Source organism: Impatiens glandulifera, chromosome 3 (genome assembly GCF_907164915.1).
Source record: "Impatiens glandulifera chromosome 3, dImpGla2.1, whole genome shotgun sequence".
Taxonomy (NCBI): domain Eukaryota; kingdom Viridiplantae; phylum Streptophyta; class Magnoliopsida; order Ericales; family Balsaminaceae; genus Impatiens; species Impatiens glandulifera.
The window spans coordinates 56941466-56964273 of NC_061864.1; the positions used below are offsets into that span (position 1 = coordinate 56941466).

Genomic DNA, 22808 nt, shown 5'->3' on the forward strand with positions numbered 1-22808 from the left:
GTGCATTAAACCCATCAGGACCCGGACTTTTATTTCTATTAATACTAAACAGAGGTTATTTAACTTCAACCCTCGTGACCACCCTTATCAACTCACGACTATTTTCTAATAAAATTTTCCTATCAATAATCTGATACAAGGTATTCAGGTGACTTTGATGCTGCTTTCTTGTATCCATAAGCTGCTTATAGAAATCGATAGCCAAATCTTGTACACCCTTTTGACCCTGAACATATTCACCATCATCATTCTTCAGCCTGTATACATTGTTTATCATATTTCTAGCCTTGAATTTTCTGTAGAAGAAAGCTGTGTTTTTTCCCCCAACGAGAGCCAGCTTTGTCTTGATTTCTGTCTAATAAAATTCTCTTAAAAAAGACTCAGCTTCTTGAAATTTTCAAGCGCATCCCTTTCTGTTTCATTGAGTTGTTCATCATTATAATCCCTTAATAACCTTTTCTGAACTTCTTCTAGTTCTCCTCTAGCAGCCAGAACTCTATTAGAGATATTGCTGAACTTCTTCTTGTCAAAGCTTTGGAGATGATTCTTCAAGAGCTTAAGCTTCTCAGAAACCCTGTACATGTTGGATCCCCTGACATCTGTAGACCATACGCTTTCGAGAATACCCTTGAATTTGTCGTTTTCCATCAAGAAATTGAAAATTTTAAAGGGCCTTTTGAACCTTTTTTCCTTTTCCCAGAACAATTTAATCGAACAGTGATCAGATATACCCGGATTCAGAACATGAAGTTGACTTCTCGGAAATTGGTTAATTCAGTTCTCATTTACCAGACATCTGTCAATTCTACTTCTTCTAATTTGCTCATTCCCACTCGTAGAAGATCAAGTGAAGAAATTCCCAGAATTGGTAGGCTCGATACAACACATATCTCTGATACAGTCATTAAAGTCAATCATATCCCGAGTTATTTCAGATTCTGGGCTACGATCAGATTCATCTCTGGTTACGTTGTAATCATCAAGGACAGCCCAAAGTTTATCACTACCGATCCAGTTTCTAAGACAATTCTAGAGGAGTCTTCTATCAGTGCTTGAGTTGCTAGTATAGACAATAGAATGATATTGACAAGTTCATTTAGAGAAATCTGCAATATGAAGGAGATTGACACCTTATTTTGACAGAGAATCCATGTGGATACCATTTTTTCTAAATGAAATGTTTTTTTCGGTTGTACAGAACAAAGGAAGACAATCAAACTTCCCCTGATCACTCTCAATTTCGTAGGTTTAGTCTTTAGCTGCATGAGAAATTAAAGTAACGGTGTTAATAATGATTTTTTAATAAAAACGTGGAAGTTTTAATTAAATACTCAATCGAGAAGATTTCAACCATTGAGAATAAGTACTTTGAGGGTAACTCCATTACATGAAAATAAACAAAATTCACAAACCATATGGTAGAGAAGAGGAAAATTGTCACGAAAATGAATTACAAAGAATGAAGCACGAAGAGATCCACAAGTTTACTAAAGGGTAACAACAACATGAATTAGTGACTGTTTTTCTTTCCTCTACTATTGACCTAAGAAAAAAGTAATTTTAATAAATATTTATCGAAACGACAAAAGTAATAGCAATGACTATCCAGGATTAGTAAATTTTAGTCACGGTAATTTGAGAAATAATAATGTTTTTCCGTCGCTATTATCTTCTCATGCTAGTTTTGGTCCAATCGCGATGGATAATTCAACTGTCGCTAATTTAATACACATTAGTTCTCTTCACACTAGCGAACCATATTCCTAATTCGGAAAACAATAGGGGTCCATCACTAATGTCCTATACCTAACAATAAGCGTTTAAACTTTCCTTCAAAAATGGATTGTAGGAAAAACATAAGATGTTCTTAATTCAATATACAAACCTCTTGCAATTGCAGTCGAGAGAGAAAATGAAGATTAGGGTTTACAAAATTAGAATTTTTTTGGGGGGGGGAAAAACGACTTAGCGTCATTTCATTAAAAATTCTCAAAATGGGAAAAAAACCCACTAGTTTAAGAGATCATTCTAGACAGGCTTAGAATGATTTTGAAGTCGTAACATTCTGAGTAAAAGCTAAAAAGCTAAAACCGTAAATGAATTATCTGATTACAATGCTTTCAATTCTAGTGAATTTAAAAAACAGTAAATTCCAGTTCCTACAAAATTAGAATTTAATAAACATGAATATGGAAATGAAGAGCGTATATAGTCTTAAAGTGTGTAACAAAACACTGATACAAATAGAAGGTCTGAATTGATTATAGTTTAGGTTATCTAAATTGTTTAAAGTTTATTTATATATCTAATGAAGAAACAAATTAGTGATTGAGAATCACATTTATTATATTATAGACTTTCCAATCAACTCTTGGGGTTAGCCAAGAGTTCCTTCAAACCATATTTTTATTCTAAACTTGCATAATTAAAGAGTTAAACCTACTATTTTATTAGCATGTGCCTTGCGCCCCCAACTATTTTATTTAAAAAATGCATACAGAGTTAAACCTACTATTTTATTCTGAATTCCTAGAAGTTTGGATTATCCGATTCTCAGTCTTTGACCTAATGGAATAGGTAGATGGTAACTCAGTGCCACCTTAATATTAACTCGGTGAAAAAAATAGTCCAAACAAATTGTATGTCTAAAATCTGACTGAATCAAAACCACGGTGAAACATTTATATACCTTGGGTAAAAAAACAACCATACTAAAAATATAAAATAAAAAAAGATCAAATCAAACATGCTAGTGACACAATATTAAATTTTAAATATGCTCTATAAAATATTCAACATTAGAAAATTTCTTATTTGGAAATCTTGGGTACAATGAAAAGTTGAGAAAATATCTTCTTGTCCTCATCCCACACAAGAGTATTTTTTTTTATTATAAATTGTCTTCATCTTCTCGACATTCCAGCTGCATAAATTTTATCTTCTCTCCTCCTATTCTCATGGCATTATTAAGTTCTTTCATCTTCATCCTGAGCTTCATATGGTGCACATCATTTCTACTTAAAAAGTTCTCAAGAAATGCTCAAAAGAAACATTCGTTGTCGCTGCCTCCAGGACCGATGGGGTTACCCTTTTTTGGGAACCTCCCTTTCCTAAATCCGGAGCTTCACTCATACTTCACTACCTTGGCCATGACCTATGGCCCAATCTTCTCCCTCCGTCTTGGAAACAAGAACGCAGTTATAATATCTACTCCTTCGCTAGCACAAGAAGTTCTTAAAGATCAAGACATCATCTTTGCCAACCGAGAAGTCCCTATTGCTGGTAAACTTGGGTTCTATGGCGGTTCTGACATTTTATGGAGCCCTTACGGACCTGAGTGGCGAATGCTAAGGAAAATATGCGTCAAAGAGATGCTTAGCAGATCGAAGGTGGATTCATTCTATCATATCCGACAAAGGGAGGTTCGAAAGATGGTCAATAGGCTTTGGGTCCGGAGGATGTCGCAGGTGGATGTTGGGGAAGAAATGTTCATGACGGTATTGAATTCAATAACCACCATATTGTGGGGAGAATCTGGAAATGAGATGGTGGAAAGGAATCTAGGGACTGAGTTCCGTCTCTTTGTGGAAGAGTTCTTGATGCTGTTGGGAGTACCAAATATATCAGATTTCATTCCAAGTCTAGCTTATTTTGACTTGCAAGGTATAGAGAAAAAGATGAAGAGATTGGTGAAGAGATTTGATAAAGTTTTTGAATTGATGATCAATGAAAGAATGAGAGAGGATGATAATAATAAGAAGGATTTTCTTCAAAGTCTATTGAATTTGAAGAAAGACGGAGAGGATGCTAAAACACCTCTAACTGAATCTCATCTTAAATCGCTTTTAATGGTAAATATCTATCAGCTTTTTATGATAACAACTTAAACATATCCAACGAGATCAAATTGAAATGAATTGTTTTGACGGACTTTGTTTGAGAAAAAATAGAGTTGGTAATTAATGAAGAACTATGATACACTTCTTTAATAAAGTTGTTGAGAGCATATTAATGGAGGATATGGTTAATCATATTGTTTTATCATATTGTTTTATCTTTACAGGATATGGTTATTGGAGGGACAGGTACAACAACAAACTTGATGGAATTCATGTTGGCTGAGATGATGAACGACCCTCAAATAATGAAGAAAGCACAACAAGAATTAGAAGATGTGGTTGGCGCAAACAATATAGTTGAGGAATTACACATTCACAAATTACCTTATTTGTATGCAGTTATGAAAGAGACCCTCCGCTTACACCCTCCTGTGCCCCTTCTCGTACCACACTCCCCTAGCGAGTCTTGCACCATCGGTGGGTATACCATCGTCAAGGGTACTCGTGTTTTCATTAATGTGTGGGCCATACACCGAGACCCTTTGTTTTGGGAGAATCCACTTAAGTTTAATCCTGAAAGGTTTCTGAAGTCTAAGTTGGACTACAGTGGAAATGACTTTAACTACTTACCATTTGGCTCAGGTAGAAGAATATGTGTAGGCATTGAAATAGCAGAAAGAATGTTTTTGTACTTGTTGGCCTCACTAGTCCACTCTTTCGAGTGGAAAGTGTCTAATGGAGAGAAGTTAAACTTAGAAGAAAAGTTTGGACTTGCACTAAAGAAGAAAACTCCTCTTATGGCAATACCAACACCTAGGCTATTGAGTCAAGCTTTATATGAGTAGTGATAAAGTATTGTATGACAATTGTTGGTTAAACAAAATCTTAAAGAAAATAAAATATTTAAATAAGAAGAAAATATAAGAAAGCAAATTGTTCAAATAAACTTTTCATTAGTCTGTTTTTCTAATTTTCTTTCACTACATTTTACTTCCTTTTACCTTTTTATGTAATTAATAATGCCAGCTTGTGCAATTCACCATGGTGATTAATATTTGTATTGTAATATCTGCCACAATATGTTACCTTTTTCTACTTTTATGTTGGTGGGTATGATCTTAATCTTTATGATTATTCTTCTTTTATCTTGTTATTATGTTATTTAAGTATATGATGAAATGATCAAAAAATTCGTGTAAATAGAACAGAAAGTATTTATATTTGAAAGAAATTGTCACTTTGTTGATAATCAATCATGTCCTATCATGAAAATCCTACAATATAATAATTTGATTCATACGGACAATGTTTTAGGATTAGATGTGTAATCTTCCATCAATTAACCGTATTAACTCTTGTTCAGATCTTTTCTATTACAGTCTCTTTTTGTTGCTGTTGATCATTTGGAGGTGACATATATTGGATCGTTGGTAAGGGTTAAAGAATTAATGTTGAAAGAGTTTCTAACATTCCTCAATATGGTTGGAAATAAGGAATAATATATGGTAGAGCAGAGATAGAAGAAAATTCGGAATAATGTAGGGATCTAGTTTTGGACTTAAAGTGATGAACTGTATGGAGGCCTTGAATATGTTTAAAAATATTTGGGAGATATCCACATGATTAAGTATTAGGTGAAAATTAGGCAATCTTGATCTGTTTGAGTGATTGAATTCCAGCTTGACAATTAGCTGCCTTGTCACATTTACAACGTGACATATAGTTTAATCAACAAATTGGAGTATGAACTCAAATAGAAAAACAATTATAATAATCTAGAAATTGTATTACAAAGTTGAATGATAACTTACAAAAGAGATTTAAAATGACTCTCTACAAATCCTAGGAACTTTTGGGTAGAATAGAAATGGATTGGAAATCCTTCCTCAATAAAATCAAACAATTTGAAGCTTGGGCTACAATGACATGTTTATTTTTAGTGTTCTTAGGCTTCAAATCTTGTTTTTATCTATCCTACGTATACTCTAACCTCTACCCAAAAGACTTCTTTGGAATGGAGCCTAAGAGGTTTTCCGGTTAATTTGGTTTGACTCAATGTTAGGTAAAAAAAAGGAAAAGGAAGATATATGTGATTATTTGTTGGATTCAGAAAGACAATAAATCACATAATGGTGAAGATGTCAATCAAATTGTATTATTATAGAAGTCTACTAAATTGACATGAAATCATATCATGGTGAAGATGTCAAAAATATCACATGATCTTTACTCTAATTATGAATTCTAAAAGCATATATATATCACATGGTAACGAGAAGAGTGCGAGACTTAAAACCTAGAACAAATAAAGTGAGTTAGAGTTTATCATCCTGCCCTATTATAAATCTATTGAATCGATTCTCCGAAAACAGGACATAGGACATTGTTGATCCGAACCTGGGTAAGATTCTTGTGTCGTTATTTTGTTCTTTCTTACTTCTACGCAATTGATATGCATTCCACTACGGTTGAAATTATTCCTCTTTCATTCTTAGGGTGATAGTTTTTCATCACAAACTCGTATTAGACACAAGTTGGGCTAAGGTGGTCGCAATTTGATTTTTTGGAGAGTTTTCTTGATTTAGTCAAATATTTTGAAGATTTGAGATAGGGTCGACTTCTAGGGTTGATATCAAGAATTGTTGGTTCTATTACATCTGTTGGTTTTCTATTACATCTGTTGGTCACGAGGGTTGAGGTTAAAGAAGCTCTATTTAGTATTGATGGGAATAAAAGCCCGGGTCCTGATGAGTTTAATGCACAGTTCTTCAAAGACAATTGGTCGGTTGTGGGTAAAGACGTTACTGATGGTGTTATGGACTTTATCAAGAACAGGAAGATGTTAAAGCAATAGAATACAACGGTCCTAACCTTGTTTCCCAAAACTACGGTACCCGAGAAAGTACAAGATTTTAGACTAATTTCCTGTTACAATGTGATTTATAAAATAATTTTCAAAATCATTTCAAAACGATTTAAATATATCATAGGAAAAACTATAAATCTTAACCTATCTGCATTCATCCCCGGTAGAACAATCTCTCATAATATTATTCTCATACAGATCCTTTTAAATGGCAATAGGAAAAAGAAAATATTCCCGAGAGTGGGTTTCAAAATAGATATCAAGAAAGCTTTCGACTCTATTAGATTGGAAGTCATTCGGGACTTTCTAGTTGTTTATGCTTTTCCTATGATTTTTATTTATTGGAGTATGTAGTGCGTTTCATCATCCAGCTTTGTTGTTAGCGTCAATGGAGTCCACGGAGGCTATTTCAAGGGGGAAAACATGGTAAGGCAAGGGACCCCCTCTCTTCTTACCATTTTATAGCTATCATGGCGATCTTTGAGAGCATTTTCGCGATGTTCCGAATGAATCGTCCATACATCTTTCACCCATTCTGTGAGGTAGAGGAGATAACCCATTTATGCTTTGCTGACGATTTGTTCATTCTAGCACACGCAGACATTGATTCCATTAAAACTATTAGGGATGCACTAGAGTTCATTTCTGAGGTTACAGGTTTAACTATTAATGAAAGCAAAAGTGTGGCATTTTATGGAGGCATGAAGGACGAAAGAAAGCAGGACATCTTCAACATCATGGGCATCAAGGAAGCAACTTTCTCGGAAGGTACTTAGAAATTCTGTTAACCGCGAAGAAGATCGAGATCTCACACTACATGTTGCTGATTGAAAAGGTAAAAAACACAATATCTCGTTGGGCAGCGAAAAACTTTCTTATGCAGGGAGGATCGAACTTATCAAAACCGTGGTCATGGGCATAGTTGGCTACTGGGCGCAGCAGATGGTCATTCTGAAGAAGGTAATTAAGGAGCTCGACACACTGATAAGGAAATTTATCTGGGGCAGTAGCAGAAGAGGAGGAAAGAAAGTCAAATGGACCGCTCTATGCAAATCGAAGGATGAGGGAGTCATCAACTTGAAGAATTGTATCGAGTGGAACAAAGTTCTAACCTTCAAGCATCTGTGGGCTTTGGAGCGCAATCAGGAGTCACTATGGATCAAATGAGTGCATACGAGGTTTATGAAATACGAAACCAGCATCTGGACCTACAAAATTCATGAAGGTATAAGCTGGTCTCTGAAAAAGATTCTTAAACTAAGAAGAGATATTGCATATCTTTATGACATCCGACTAGGGGACGGGAAAGGCACTCTATTCTAGCACGACCCTTGGTTCAAAAACCAACCCATCATCCACAATGAGTAGTTTTAAAATACCCTTATTAGAAGGGACTACGCAGAAGCAAAAATCAGAGACATTAAAGCCGGGAATTGGGACTCACTCCTAAAAAGAAATCCAGAAGGATAGAGGATACTTAATCATATAATTAACATAAAACTACACGACAAACCGGATATTTGTGAATGGAAAGCTGAGGACAATGGGAATCTGGTATCGAAGAAAATATGCGAGGTAACCCGGGAAAAAGCGTAGAAAATAGAATGGACTCCTCTTATATGGTCAACAAGATTATCCCTCGACACCAGTTCATCCTATGGCTCGCCTTCTGGGAAAGACTCAGTACTCATGATCGTATCAGCAAGTATATGAGCATCTTGGACGCGAGCTATCTTCTATGTAGAGGAAATAAAAAAACCATATATCACTTATTCGGGAGCTGCTGTATTGCTTAGGAGTTTTGGAACAGATTTTATACAAGCCTAGAGCTAATCAGTTTCCCGAGCGAATAGAATAGAATCAAAGAAGCAACACTACTCAAAGCCAAGGGAAATAGATTTGCAACAAGCGTGTTCAAGTGCGGCTTTGGAGCAGTGGTGTATAATATTTGGAAAGAACGAAATGCAAGGGTATATGACAGAACTCATAGGAGAATTGAAGAGTTATGAAAAAATATTGTATCGGATTGCAGCACCCTCGCATGAACGTGGAGAAGAATTCAAAACACGGAGCATAATTGGATTATCTACAGGAATTGGAATTTACCGTTTTTTGAATTCACTGAAATTGAAAGTATTGTAATCAGATAATTCATTTACGTTTTTAGCTTTTTAACTTTTATTTAGAATGTTACGACTTCAAAATCATTTTAGGTCTGTCTAGAATGATCTCTTAAACTCGTGGTTTTTTTCCTATTTTTTGGAATTTTTAATGAAATGATGCTAAGTCATTTTTTCCAAAAAAAATAGATGTTAGCCTCGTTAGCCGGACATTAACGGAACGCCCAAATGTTGACGGAGCGCAGACAGAACGCCCGAACGCGCTCAAAACAGCGTCATTTTGAGAGCCACTTACGTCTCCAACGCATCGTTGTAGGGATTAGATCAACGATACGTCTTTGATCCTATCTTTTTGGAATTCAACCGTTAGTCAACGATTTCGGTTGATTTAAATCCTGAAATGATCATCTTAAGGTAAGGATCACTTCTCCTACAAGAAATAGGGATTCGGCCAACTTGAGGAAGAAAAACCAAAATGTCATTAATGACTTTTAGCTGATTTAGTCCACTTGAAGCTCACAACCGACCTTGGGCAACTATAAATAGCTCCCATGAGTCATTCCGAAAGAAAGAGATTCACTCTCCATCTTCCAATATTCGATTATCAGAAATCCGCCATTAAAGCTTTAAGCTTTTACATGTTTTTGAAAACTTTGGATAAGGCCTTAAAGCTTAGATCTGAGCATCCCAACAACTTCCCTAAAGTCTAAATAGTGTTTTAAAATCTTTGGTTAGGATTCAATCACTCTCTAATTCATATTTACCGTTTGAATTTGAAATTTTTATATTTCAAATTGCATAAACTTGTATACTTGTTGTTTATGATTTTTTAAGGTTGAATATTGATCATATGATCACTGATCCTAAGATTATTTAGAAACTATCTGGATAAGATAGAACCAATCAATGGATCTTAATAACAAAACCCCAAATTTGAATTTTTTAAAATCCAAAAATCGAGTTTGTTATTCTTGGGTTAATTCTATTGAATCATAGCTCAAAAATTTTCCCAATATTATTCTAATGATGGTGGACAGATTTTTAGATCATTTTTGATCCATCCTAATCATGTTTGATCAAAATAAAAACTCTTGAATTGAAAAAATTTTGAGTTCTTGAGTTGGTCCAAACAAACATCTAATGTTCTTGTTTTGATACCAATCAAGTATATGTAGTGTAAGGAAGCTACTAGATAGCTCTTTATACTTCAAAACAACTTTAAAATCAAAAACCCGGTGTTTTATCAAAGACTGTTTTAAACAAATTGATCATCATCTATGTCGATTGATATCTTGAGATGATGATCAACATATTCCTAAGAGCTTTGTGATGCTATCCAAGCTCTTGGATCAAAGAATTAGCGCAAAAAAAAAAACGAATTTAAAAACCTGCACATTTGTGTTCTTGAGGACCAAGGCTTGTTATCCTAGGACCGATAGATCCAACTGAGAACACTCGGTCTGGACCGAAACCTAGGACCGAGAAATTCAAACATAAGATTGAGAATATCAACAAGACCGAGAGGTCCGACCGATTTTCTTGAGCTAGGACCGAGAGGTCCGAACGATGTTCTTGAGCTATGAACGAGAGATCTGATCGAGTATTCTTACCCATGACTAAAAGGTCCGACATTGCGACCGAAAATCTCAAACCTTGGGACCAAGAATCTCAAACCCTAGGATCGAGAATCCCAAACCCTTGGACCGATAATCTCAAACCTATAACCGAGAGGTCTGAGTTCGGAACTAAGACTCTTGATCCTCGGGACCGAGAGGTCGAACCTTGGTACCTAGAATCACAAACCCAAGACCGAGAGGTCTAACCTTGTGACTAAAAATCCCAAATCCAAGACCGAATGGCTTGAGTTTTGGATCGAGACTCATGAAACTTTAGGACCGAGAAGTCTAACCTTGGGACCGAAAATCCCAAACTTGTGACTAAGCGCTCCCAAATCCACGACCGAGGGACTTAGCCTAGAGTTATCCCAGAACCGAGAGGTTTATACACCTTGACCGAGAAACGTAGCTCAGAGCTAACTCAAGACTAACATGTTTATACATTTAGACCGGTAAATCTTAGCCAAGGACCGGAAGTCCTTAGCACCTTGATCGAGGGTCTTCGGACCCTGACCGATAACGAACTTGAGGCTTAGAACTACAGTCCTAGAGGCCTGTTTGGTTTAATTTTTCAAAACCTAAAATTATTTTTGTAAATTGGGACCTCAAACCAATTTCTAAAAATCCCAAAATCTTATAAAATGATTACAATCTAATTTTGGGATATGTCCCACAAAAAATATTTTGACTAAGACATGTTTGATGTTTATTTCTAAATCTTAACTTCCTTAAAATGATTGATGTTCTTCAGGTATAATCCTCCCTAGTTATCATCAACAACATGTACCAATATTTTAAATATTTATGTTTCAGTATATTAAATAATGTTAAAACGAAGAAGCATGATTAGAACCAGAAGAATAATTGGTTAAAACTCAAACATTATGCAAACAAATTTCAAAAGCAAACTTTATAAATAGAGAACATTTTTTTTAAATGGGTACAAGGGACAAGCACGAAAGTGCTTTCCCGAGTATAACCAAACTACGAACTAAAATAAAACACGGGTCCATAAGTTTGTATACGTATGTCAACTTTTATTGATTTTCATAAATTAATTGGCGACTTAGATCGTGATTTGATTATTATGAATCCCTAGATTATTTAAAATTGAATCCCGAAATTAATTATTTTTAATTAATTTCAAAAAGTGTCAAGAATTAGTAAATTGTTTTAAAAAAAATAATGTTTTATTTTTTTTAAAAAAATTCTAACATACAAACCGATGTTAAAATTTTCGAAGCTCGGGGGGTTTTTCACAAAAACCAATACCATAAAGCTTTCCGAAAGTTATATATTGATATTCATAAAAAAAAAAAAAATTATTCAAAAATTAATTATTCATCTAAGAAAAAGATAAAATGAATTCTCAAGTATTTTTTTATTATTATTGTAGAATAGATACAAGAGAAGACAGCTCAAACTTTTAAAATAATATTAATTTTATAATAGTTTTATAAGTCAACTCTGAAATGGATATTTAGAATACATTATGTGTCTCATGTCATCAATTGCATGGATAAATATTTATAATGAGTGTTCGACGTGAATTATTTAAATAACTTAAATTATTTAAAAATTATTTTTATTTTTTTATTAATTAAATTATTTTATTCATTAATTAAAATTTTAAAATTATTTTTACTTCACATTATTAATTTTTATTTATTTATATATATCAATATTTTTTAAGATTATTTATAAAAAAAAATATTATCACCTTGATATTGTTAACAATTATTATTTCAAATAATCTCAAATCGATCAAACCTGAAGTAACTATTCAATTCTATTTAATATATATATATATATATATATATATATATATATATATATATATATATATATATATATATATATATATATATATATATATATTAAAAATATTCCTTTCAAATTAAAAATCTTAAGTATGTCAACTCATGTTTCTCAATTTATTTTTTAAAACTTAAATATTTTTGTTAAAAATTAGCTCAACTCCAATTTCAAATAGACCTTCTTTTTCTATTATTTTAATTATTTTTTTCACTAGGAGGCTTGGGGCTTTTTTCCATATTGGATAATTGAGGTTATTCGGTGTTATTCTCAAAATAAATCTTGTTTAATGGTAAAAAAAAAAAATAGGTTATTTGGTTTTTTAATTTGTTAAATTATTACAATATTTTTTTATATTTAAATTTTTTATTTTATAAAATAAAGTAATAATATGAATTATTTGATTGTTATTATGATAATGATAACTGAGAAATAATTTATAAAAAAAAAAGATAAAATCCCAAAACAATTTAAAAATCCCACATGCAAAGATCTCTTATATATATAGCATTTTGATAACGAACAAGATGAGAAAGCGCCATTTTTATAAACTCTTATGGTCATCCAATCAAATGAATTTTTTAAAATTGAAAGCATGGGATGATTTATTTTGAATAGTTGGTTTAATTTAGCCTCAAACTAGAAAGATTCTAATAAGTCGAGATGTGCACTTAATGGAGAAGGACAAGTGGAATTGGAAAGAAGTAGAACCAATTACATATCCTTATCTGAATTAAGAAGAGTTGGAAGATGATGAACCAGTGAGGGCACAAGATTACCTTCCGGTATCTACCAGAGTTATAATGTTGCAGATCTTGATCCGGTAGATTATTAGAAAGTTAAAAAGAATAAAAAATGGAGAGCTACAATGAAAGAGGAGATCACTATGATCGAGATCACACATGGAAGTTTATAAAGAGATTAAGGAATAGAAAGGTGATAGGAGTGAAGTGGGTGTTCAGAACCAAACTAAATGAAAATGGCTCCATTAACAAGCACAAAGTAAGGCTTGTTGTTAAAGGTATGCTTAGATCTTTGGTATTGATTTTTCTAAGACATTTGCTCATGTAACTAGATTAGATACCATTGAATTGCTACTTGTTTTGGTATCTCAAAATGGTTGGAAAGTGTATCAACTAGATGTTAATCTACATTTCTGAATAATGTCCTTGAAGAGGAGATTTATGTTGAGCAACCTGAAGGGTTTATTGTGAAAGGGAATGGGCCTAGTTCAGCAGAATTCATAAGTATTTGATGGAGTTGGGTTTCAGAAAAAGTATAAGTGAAGCAATTATTTATGTCAAAGGATATGAAATCAATTTTGTTGTCATCTCTTTATATGTTGATGAAATAACAGGAAGCAATGCTAAGCTTGATGAAGAGTTTAAAAGGGATATGCAAAGTTATTTAGAAATAACAGATTTAGGTGACATTTTCCTTTCGATGGAAATCATGCAGAAAATTAATAAGCTCTTCATTTACCAGAAAAAGTATGTCAAGGAGATATTAAAGAAGTTTAATATGGAGGATTACAAAAGTATGCCCTTGTTAGAAGGAAAAACTGAGCAAGAATGATGAAGCTAATAAAGTTAATGAGGCTCTCTATAGAAGGTTGGTTGGTTCATTTACTTGACAACAACCATACCTGATATATTGCATGTTGCAAATCTTTTGTCAAGATTACTAACTATGCAACTGAAAGTACAGGTCTAAAGTGTTCTTTGCAGGGTTATTCGGACAATGATTGGAATGGATCTACTGATGATATGAGGAGTATTCCGGGCTATTGTTTTAGTTTTGGTTTAGGAGTGTTCTCATGGTGCGGTAAGAAGTAGGAAATAATTTCACAATCAACCGTAGAAGCATATGTTATTGTTGCTATTGTTGCTGCAAATCAAGTTTTATAGCTGAGGAAAGTGCTAATTGATCCAAGCTTGAGACAAGAAGATTTTACAGAGGTGTTTGTTGACAACTAAGTTGCAATTTCTATCTCATACATTCCTATTTTTTCAATGGAAGACCAAACATTTCAATATTAAGTTGTTATTTCTTAGGGAAGTACAAAAAGAGGGTTTGTTAAGCTGAAGTACTGCAAGATTGAACTTCAATTAGCAGACATGTTCACCAAGGCCTTACCGAGGAACAAGTTCGAGTTCCGAAGAAAAAACTTGGCAAATACAACAACTCAAGCAAGGAGGAGTGTTGAAATTTGCTCAAAATTGCTGTTATTTCTCCTTGCTTTTAGCATTTCAGTTTTAGTTTATGATGTAGTGGATGGTTTCTAGGAGAGTTTCTAGTAGATCATGTCCATTTATTTCTATATTTTGTAGCTCCACTATCTAGTTTTGGTAGTATTTAAATGATTTCATCTTAATGAAAATAATAATTTTCTTTCCATTTCTTTTTTACTTTAAGAAAACATATTTTTTTTTAAAATAACCAAAGATTGACACCTTATTTAGACAGGGAATCAATGACGATATCAATTTTTCTACGTGTAATGGTTTTTTGGGTTTTACAGAACAAGGAAAGACAACCAAACTTCCCCTCATAAGGACTTGGCATAAGTAAACTCCATCAAATTTGTAATGGTTTGGTCTTTAACTACATGACAAAGAAACGATATTAATTAGTCAAGAAGATTTTCAACCTTTGAGAATAAGTACTTTGAACAAACCATCAGGTAGAGGAGAGGAAAATTATCTCGGCCGAATTGAAGCACAAAGAGATCCATTAGTTTACAAAAGAGTAACAATAACATAAATTGGCGACTGTTGAAAGAAAGTAATTTTAATAAATATTTATCGAAACGACGAAAGCAATAGAAATAACTATATAGGATTAGAGATGGAAGATATAGCAATGACTAGGCATAGCCAATTACCATCGCCATTTTCTTCTCATGTTAGCTTTGGTTCAATGGCACCACATAATTCACCATCAATAATTCAGTACACATTGGTCCCCTCCACACTAGCAAACCACATTCCTAAATTGACAACCAATAGGGGTCCATCACTCATATCCTAAACCAAACAATAAGCGTTTGAACTTTTCTTATGAAATGGATTCTAGGAAAAACATCAGATGTTCTTAATTCAATATACAAGCCTTGTACAATTATTCACGATGCCTCAATATTCCTAGCCCAAGGGGAGGCCCAATCGTCTTAGTAGGCTCAACCCAATGAATATTCTTGTTTGAAGGAATGTGCTAGATTAGTGTCATTAATTGGAATTTAAAAGGCATGTAATAGATAGTGCATCATTAATTGACATTAAAAAGGCATGTCCTAAATTAGTGCGTCACTAATTGGCAGTTAGAAGAAATACCCTAAATTAGTTCGTCACTAATTGACAATTAAAAGAAATACCCTAAATTAGTACGTCATTAATGTGGTAACTATAATGAGTCCTATAAATACCCCAAAAGTATTACTTTGTAAATCACAAAGTATTCAAGTTATATAATATTATTCTTTATAATAGTTTATTCTCTCTCTAGAATTATTGTGTCATTTTTAATAAGCATCGAGTGTTGCTTCGAGTAAGGATGACTAGTTACTCGTTCTTGCGAAGATCATAACTAGTGTCGCACGAATTGTTGATAGAAAATAGAGCCCGTGACAAGTGTTATTAGAGAAGAATAACGAAGAGATCGAAGGAAAGTGCAATGACTAATAACGTGGATGGACTGGAGAAACTTCCCCAAGAGATCGGAGATGATCTTAAGAACCTGAGCTAGGTTCAATGAGGAGGATCCAAGAATACCAAAGAAAGGGGGAGATCAAGAGATGGTATCACTGACATTGTTGCCAGGTTGGAGAAAGTAGAACTCAACGTGGCTTACAGACAAGATAACTTTGAGGACCTAGAGAAACGAATTGCCGAGCTCGAGAAGGAGAGAGGCGAGCTCTAAGAAGGGAAGCATGGTGCCTTGAACGAGGGGTTGTCCAAATGTCAAGAGCAAACTCAAATTGTAGAGCAAACCCTCCTTTGTGAGATCATTACCTTGAACGATAAACTCCAGGTAATGACTTCTAAGTTACAAGCTACTAAAGAGGATATGGTGTTACTCAAGAAGGCGGTAGCGTAAGAGTGCAGACGTGAGCCTCTAGGAGTCCTAATCCGATAAGGATAGAAATTTTAATACCTAAAACGTATTTAGGTGAGAGGAACGCAAAAGAGATCGAATACTTCTTATGGGGTTTGGATCAGTACTTCAAAGCACTCTGCCTAGTGAAAAAGGCAAGAAAGATAGATATTTCCATGACGTACCCAGAAGACACCGCAATGCTGTGGTGGAGGAGAAGAAGTAGTGACATAGAAAGAGGTTTATGTTTTATCAATACTTGGGGTGAATTCAAGGAGGAACTCAAGAGACAGTTCTATCCTGAAAACGGCATTCGAGAAGAAAGGGCCAAGTTGCGGCGGCTCTCACATAGGGGGAGTATCAAGGAGTATGTCAAGGAGTTCATCGCTACTCTCCTTGAGATCCATAACTACTTAGACGACGAAGCTTTGTTCGCCTTCACTGATGGTCTACAAGTGTGGGCGAAGCTGGAGTTGGAACAACGTGGTGTCCTAGATCTAAACACCGCTATTCCCGTGGTTGAATCTCTTGTCGAAATGAGAAGGTAAGAGAAACAAAAGTCGACCTATGAGAGGAATGACAAGGGGAAAATGGTGGAGAGCATATCTATAACAATGAAGACCTAATTAAGTTTACCAAACCCAATGGTAGAGAAGATTGGGACGAAAAACGTGGAGAGAGACCCCGAATAAAATGTTTCTTTTGTGAAGGGCCACACAAAGAAAGAGAGTGCCCTATGAAGAACAAACTATCAATATTGATGGATGAGCAAGAATTCTTTCATGATGAAGTTCGACTAGGGTCGTTAAACCTACTTAGTGTTGTTACAGTAAAGTTTGATGAGCCAAAGTCCGCGAAGAAAGGACGATTATTCGTGGAAATAAAAGTAATAAACTACATGGTTAAAGATTTGTTGGATACAAGAGCCAACAACAACTTTCTAGAGGTAAAGGAGGCGGGAAGACTGGGGATCAGGTAGACTAAGGAGAAAGGGTGGCTTAAAGCAGCCAACTCGGCAACAAGTGCAACTTATGGAGTTGCTCGTAATGTAAAGATCAACTTGGGGGAGTGGAGTGGCCCATATCCGTTGACAGGAAATAATTTTTTCAACAGATAAACACTTAGTACACATATCAGCACGATTAAATTCTGAAAGAATTTTCTCTAACTTAACAATGCCTTTTTCAACAATATCCCGAATGTAATGAAACCTAACATCAATGTGTTTAGTTCTATCATGAAAAAACCGGATTTTTACACAGTTGAATAGCAGATTGACTATCAGAAAACACAGCCATATTTTGTCAAGAAAACTAATTTCAGACAAAACAGCCCTAAGCCAAATTGCTTCCTTAAAAGCTTTAGTGGTAGCTACATACTCAGATTCTGTAGTAGATAAAGCAACAATGGGTTGAAGTTGAGACTTCCAACTTATGCAAGAGCCATACAAAGTAAACACATAGTAAGTAGTAGACTTTCTATTATCCCTATCATTAGCATAATTGGAATCCACATAACCAACCAACTTAGTACCTACAGAATACTTAGAGAAAGTTAAGCCAACATCAATAGTGGTTTTTAGATGTCTCAAAAGCCATTTCAAAGAACTCCAATGAGGCATACCAGGGTTAGACATAAATCTACTCAAACAACTAACTGTATATGCAATATCAGGCCTTATACTAATGATGAGATACATAACAGATCCTATAGCATTGGAATAAGGCATGTTCTTCATTTCAGTTATTTCAGTTTTAGTCTTAGGAGACTGATCCTTACTTAACACAGAGTGGGAAGCAAGAGGCACATTCACAAATTTAGCATCATACATAGAAAATTTACTCAAAATTTTAGCAATATATGCACTTTGATTCAACACAAGAGAAAATTTTGTTCTATCTCTAATGATATTCATGCCCAAAATCTTCTTAGCATCACCTAAATCCTTAATGTCAAAATTTTCACAAAGCGGTTTTTGCACATGTATAACAGACTTCGGACATGGGCTAACAATCAACATGTCATTCACATACAATAAAAGAAATACATGCACATAGTCTATATTCTTGAAGTAAATGAAAAGATCAAAAGAACTTCTTTTAAACATCAAATATTGCATGCACTTATCGAACTTGATATTCCATTGCCTAGGAGATTGTTTTAAACCACACAAGGTTTTTTTTAACAAACAAACATGATCAGTCAACTTGGGGTCAACAAACTCCTCAGGTTGATGCATATAAATATTCTTATCAAGTTCACCATGTAAGAAAGCAGTAGTAACATTCATTTGCTTCAATTCACAATCAAAGTGAGCAACTAAAGCAAGCATAATTCTAACAGTAGTGAATTTGACAGCAGGAGCGGAAATTTCAGCATAATCTATTCCCTCCTTTTGAGTAAATCCATCGGCTACTAACCTAGCCTTGAATCTAACTTTTTCTTCACCTTATCCAACTACTTATAATCCACTAAGGAGAAATTATGAGATTTAGGAATAAGTTTCCAAGTATCATTGATTCTCATGGAATTCATCTCATTATTCATAGCAACAATTCATTCAGTAGAAAACTTAGACCCCAAAGCTTCTTTGTAAGAGCTAGGCTAATTACAGTCTAGGGATTCAAACATGTTAAAAGAAATTCAGACATATTACAATTATTCAAATTATCATTCCTAAATTTAGCAAGCATTTTAACAGTTCTTCTACTTCTATCCCTAGCAAGTTCATAGTCATGCAAATCATTAGATAAATCATGTGAATCAAACAACACATTTGAATTATTCAAATCATCAAGAAAATCATGTGAATCAGACAAAACATTTGAATTATGCAAATCATCAATATCATGCACATTATCATGTTCCACCTCATTGAGAATATTCACATCATGTTCAGCAGGTTGATCAAGAACTAAAGCCACATGTTCCACCTTATTAGAAGCATCATTAACAGGAGTGGGGGAAGCATCATTAAGAGGAGTGGGGGACATAGGCAAGCATGGAAAATAATTCTCATTAAAGATAACATCTCTACTTATCACAATTATAAGCTCATGTTCACTCCTATCCCAAAGTCTATAACCTTTTACCACTTCAGGGTAGCCTAAGAACACAAATTTCTTGGACCTAGGATCCAACTTGTCAACCTTCTGATGCACATAGCCAATACAACCAAAAACTTTCAAGTTTCTCAAATCAAGAGGTTTACTTGAGAACAAATATTTAAGATATTTCCCTCCTAAGGGAACACTAGGGAACCTATTTATTAAATAAGCAGCAGTATGTAAAGCATCCCCCAAAACTTCTTAGACAACCCAGATGACGCTAACATAACTCTCACCCACTCTAAAAGTGTCTTATTCATCCTCTCAGCAACACTATTCTACTATGGTGTGTACGATACAGACCTATGTCTTTTAATACTCCAGGTAACACATAAATCATTCATCTGTTTATTATAAAATTCAAGACCATTATATGTCCTAAGAGTTTTGATTCTCTTACCTGTTTGATTCTCAATCAAAATCTTCCACTCCTTAAACTTTTCAAAAACATCATACTTATGTTTCAAAATTAACACCCAAACTTTCCTAGAATAATCATTAATGATGGACATAAAAAATTGGTTCCCCCATGTGTAGCAACACTAGAGGAACCCCACACATCAACATGCAAATATTCAAGGATATTAGTACACTTAGACACGTTTAGGTATGAGGTGATGGGAAAACTCACCTTATGTTGTTTTCCTAGCACATATGATTCACAGAAGGAGGTGGGGGACAATTTATCACTACCAAAGTGACCACCTTTATACAAAGTTTCTAGACCTTTGTTAATCATGTGACCTAATCTATTATGCCAAAGAACATATTTATCACCAATCATAGAGTTCACATAGTCACAAGCAGTCTCAGTATGACACACATACAGATTGTTCATCTTTTTAGCAGTAAAGATAACAAGAAACCCACGTAAAATTTTCATAACACCTTTCCTCCACTTTCCCTCCAAACCATCATTCTTAAGAGATGCACAAGACAACAAATTTTAACGTAAATCAGGAACATGTCTCACATTCTTCAAAGTAAACATAGAACTACAAGAGAACCTTAGGCATACATCACCTATTCCTAACACAATGCAATTTTTTGAATTTTCCATAGACACAAAACCATGTTCAATCTCTTTATAGTTCAAAAATTAATCTCTAAATTGAGTCACGTGGAAAATACAACTATAGTCAACTAGCCAATCAGATTTGCACAAAGAATCAGATTATACAGAGTTCAAGCTAGCATAATCACATAGATTATTAATCATAAAAATATCACTCATATTGCTCTCACAAATAGCCACATTAGCATTTTTAACATGCTAATTTCTCTTAGGCTTAGGATAGTCCTTGATAAATGACCAGACTCATGACAATTATAGCACTTTCTAGCACTAGCACTAGACCTAGACTTAGATCTGCTTTTACTAGCAGAATGATATTTCTTACTAGAACTCTCATTACTGACATTCTTTTAGGCAATCGACCTACCCTGAGATCTACCCCTCACATGCATGACTTCCCCAGTAGACTGTTTACCCCTCTTAGAGTGTCTTAAATCTAACTCCTTAATCTTAAGACCATTGACAACAATATGAAGAGTGCCACTGTCTCTACAATACTTAATGTTAGACTTCACATCATTAAAAGAATCAGGAATAGCATTCAACAAGACAATGGGGGCATACTCATCAATGTTCTTATCACCACACAACTTAATATTCGAAATATGTTTAGTAAAAACATTCAGATTATCTTCAATGTCCTTGGACATATCTAATCTAAATTTGAAAAACTTTTCAATTAAGAACATTTTATTAGGTAGAGAAATTTCAGTATAAAGTTCAGACAATTTATCCCACAATGTTTTTGCACACTCTAAATTACCAATTTTTCTCATCACAGAATCAGATAAATTCAAGTATATAGAGGCAGAAGCATTTTCATTCATTTCACTATTTTTCTCAACGGTATCAGTAACAGCATAAACTTGACTAACAATATGAAAACATTTTTTCTGAATCAAAACATATTTCATTTTTTGTTTCCAAATGCTAAAATCAGTTTTTCTGTCAAAAGGAACCATACCATATTGATTAACACCAGACATCCTATCAAACAAATTAAAAAACAATCAACAATCAATTGGCAGAAATTAATATGAGGGTTCAAGCTATGATACCTTGCGAAATTCAAATAAAGTTTCGACTTACCCACCCAGCTCGGGGATTTGCTTCTTCGTCTTCTTAGTAGCGGCACAACGGTGGCTTTGATTCTCAGTAGTCGCGACAAACGCGACACCGACAACGGTTGAATAGGACAGCAACGACTTATTCTCTAAAGGCGGTGGCGGCTTTTTTCTTCCTCCAGTAGCAGCAGAAGCAGAGAATAAAAGGAAGAGGATTAAAGAAGAAATAGAAGACAGATCTACGCTTATTGGTGAAGATAACTTATATCCTCCAACCCAATCTCAAACTCCAATTACAAACCCTAAACCCTAGCTCTAATACCATTGTTGGGTGTGAATGAGATTGAAATTTGGCTCAGTTCCTCTTGTTTATCGATTTTGTTGCACCACTACCTCACTAAAGGCGGTAACCCTTTCTTTAGTCTCCAAACACCACAAAGAAGCTTGAACTCTTCTTCCCACCAAGAGAGTAGTATCTATTTATATTATTAGATAAAGTCCAATAAGTGGGTTCCTAGAGATTGAGCCATAATGTTGGGCCAACATATACCCAACAGACATAGACGACTACAAGATGATTCTCGACAAAGAGTTCCTAGACAAGGTAAATGCCTTCCTACTCCCTTCTACCAATATGATGTACATTTTAGAGAAAGGAAATACTTACATAATACCTTTAACAAGAGAGGGCAAGAGAGAAACTAGGTACCTATCTGCCATGCAACTCTCAAAAGGTGCGAAGAATACTCACCCATCAATTTTTGTCACCCTGGAAGAAGATGAGAAAGTTGTGTCCATATAAAAGATACCTCCAGAAGTTACAACTATCCTAGAGAATGGTCAGAATGTAATGCCCGCTGGATTATAAAAGAAACTCCACCATAAGAGAGAGGTGGATCACAGAGAAGAGTTAGTCAAATGTACTAAACCATTGACGACGGTTCTTTATCGCATAAAATCTCCCAAATTAGAGGAATTGAAGAGGCAACTAGAGGAGTTCCTATTTAAGAAAGAGAAGTGCGAAATAGCCAAGGACGTCAAAAGAATGAAGAAATGGGAGGACAATAAGAGAGGACACTTGAAGTTTGGTGGAAACTGAGTGATAATAAAACTTCTCCTCCATCAAGGGAAACGACTTTCCAAAGTTTATAAAGGGCTTGTGAGACAATACGAAGGTCCTTTCTTAGGGAATAAATTGGTTGGAAAGCTAACAT

General features: G+C 34.5%; 2 protein-coding genes across 2 annotated transcripts; one reads left to right on the forward strand and one right to left on the reverse strand.

Moving 5' to 3' along the window:
• Window positions 1-2934: 2934 nt before the first annotated feature.
• On the forward strand, window positions 2935-4984 carry LOC124931986 (flavonoid 3'-monooxygenase-like). Its single transcript, XM_047472579.1, has 2 exons — window positions 2935-3851; window positions 4064-4984. Exons 1-2 carry the CDS (start codon window positions 2958-2960, stop codon window positions 4682-4684), a joined length of 1515 nt encoding a protein of 504 aa, XP_047328535.1. The 5' UTR covers window positions 2935-2957; the 3' UTR covers window positions 4685-4984.
• An 11861-nt stretch (window positions 4985-16845) lies between these two features.
• On the reverse strand, window positions 16846-18179 carry LOC124930453 (secreted RxLR effector protein 161-like). Its single transcript, XM_047470794.1, has 3 exons — window positions 17972-18179; window positions 17674-17881; window positions 16846-16954 (listed from the first exon to the last, which is right to left on the reverse strand). The coding sequence occupies exons 1-3, from the start codon at window positions 18177-18179 to the stop codon at window positions 16846-16848; spliced, it is 525 nt and encodes a 174-aa protein (XP_047326750.1).
• Window positions 18180-22808: the final 4629 nt, after the last annotated feature.

Bases quoted from the DNA above. Each gene is read 5' to 3' on its own strand.
- LOC124931986 (XM_047472579.1), top strand. From the start codon at position 2,958: ATGGCATTATTAAGTTCTTTCATCTTCATCCTGAGCTTCATATGGTGC. The intron at 3,852-4,063 runs GTAAATATCTAT...TTATCTTTACAG, and splicing joins ATCTTAAATCGCTTTTAATG to GATATGGTTATTGGAGGGAC.
- LOC124930453 (XM_047470794.1), bottom strand. From the start codon at position 18,179: ATGTATGATGCTAAATTTGTGAATGTGCCTCTTGCTTCCCACTCTGTG. The intron at 17,882-17,971 runs GTATGCCTCATT...AGTATTCTGTAG, and splicing joins TAGATTTATGTCTAACCCTG to GTACTAAGTTGGTTGGTTAT. The intron at 16,955-17,673 runs GTCTGAAATTAG...TCATTGTTATAG, and splicing joins ATTTGGCTTAGGGCTGTTTT to ATATGCTCTCCACCATTTTC.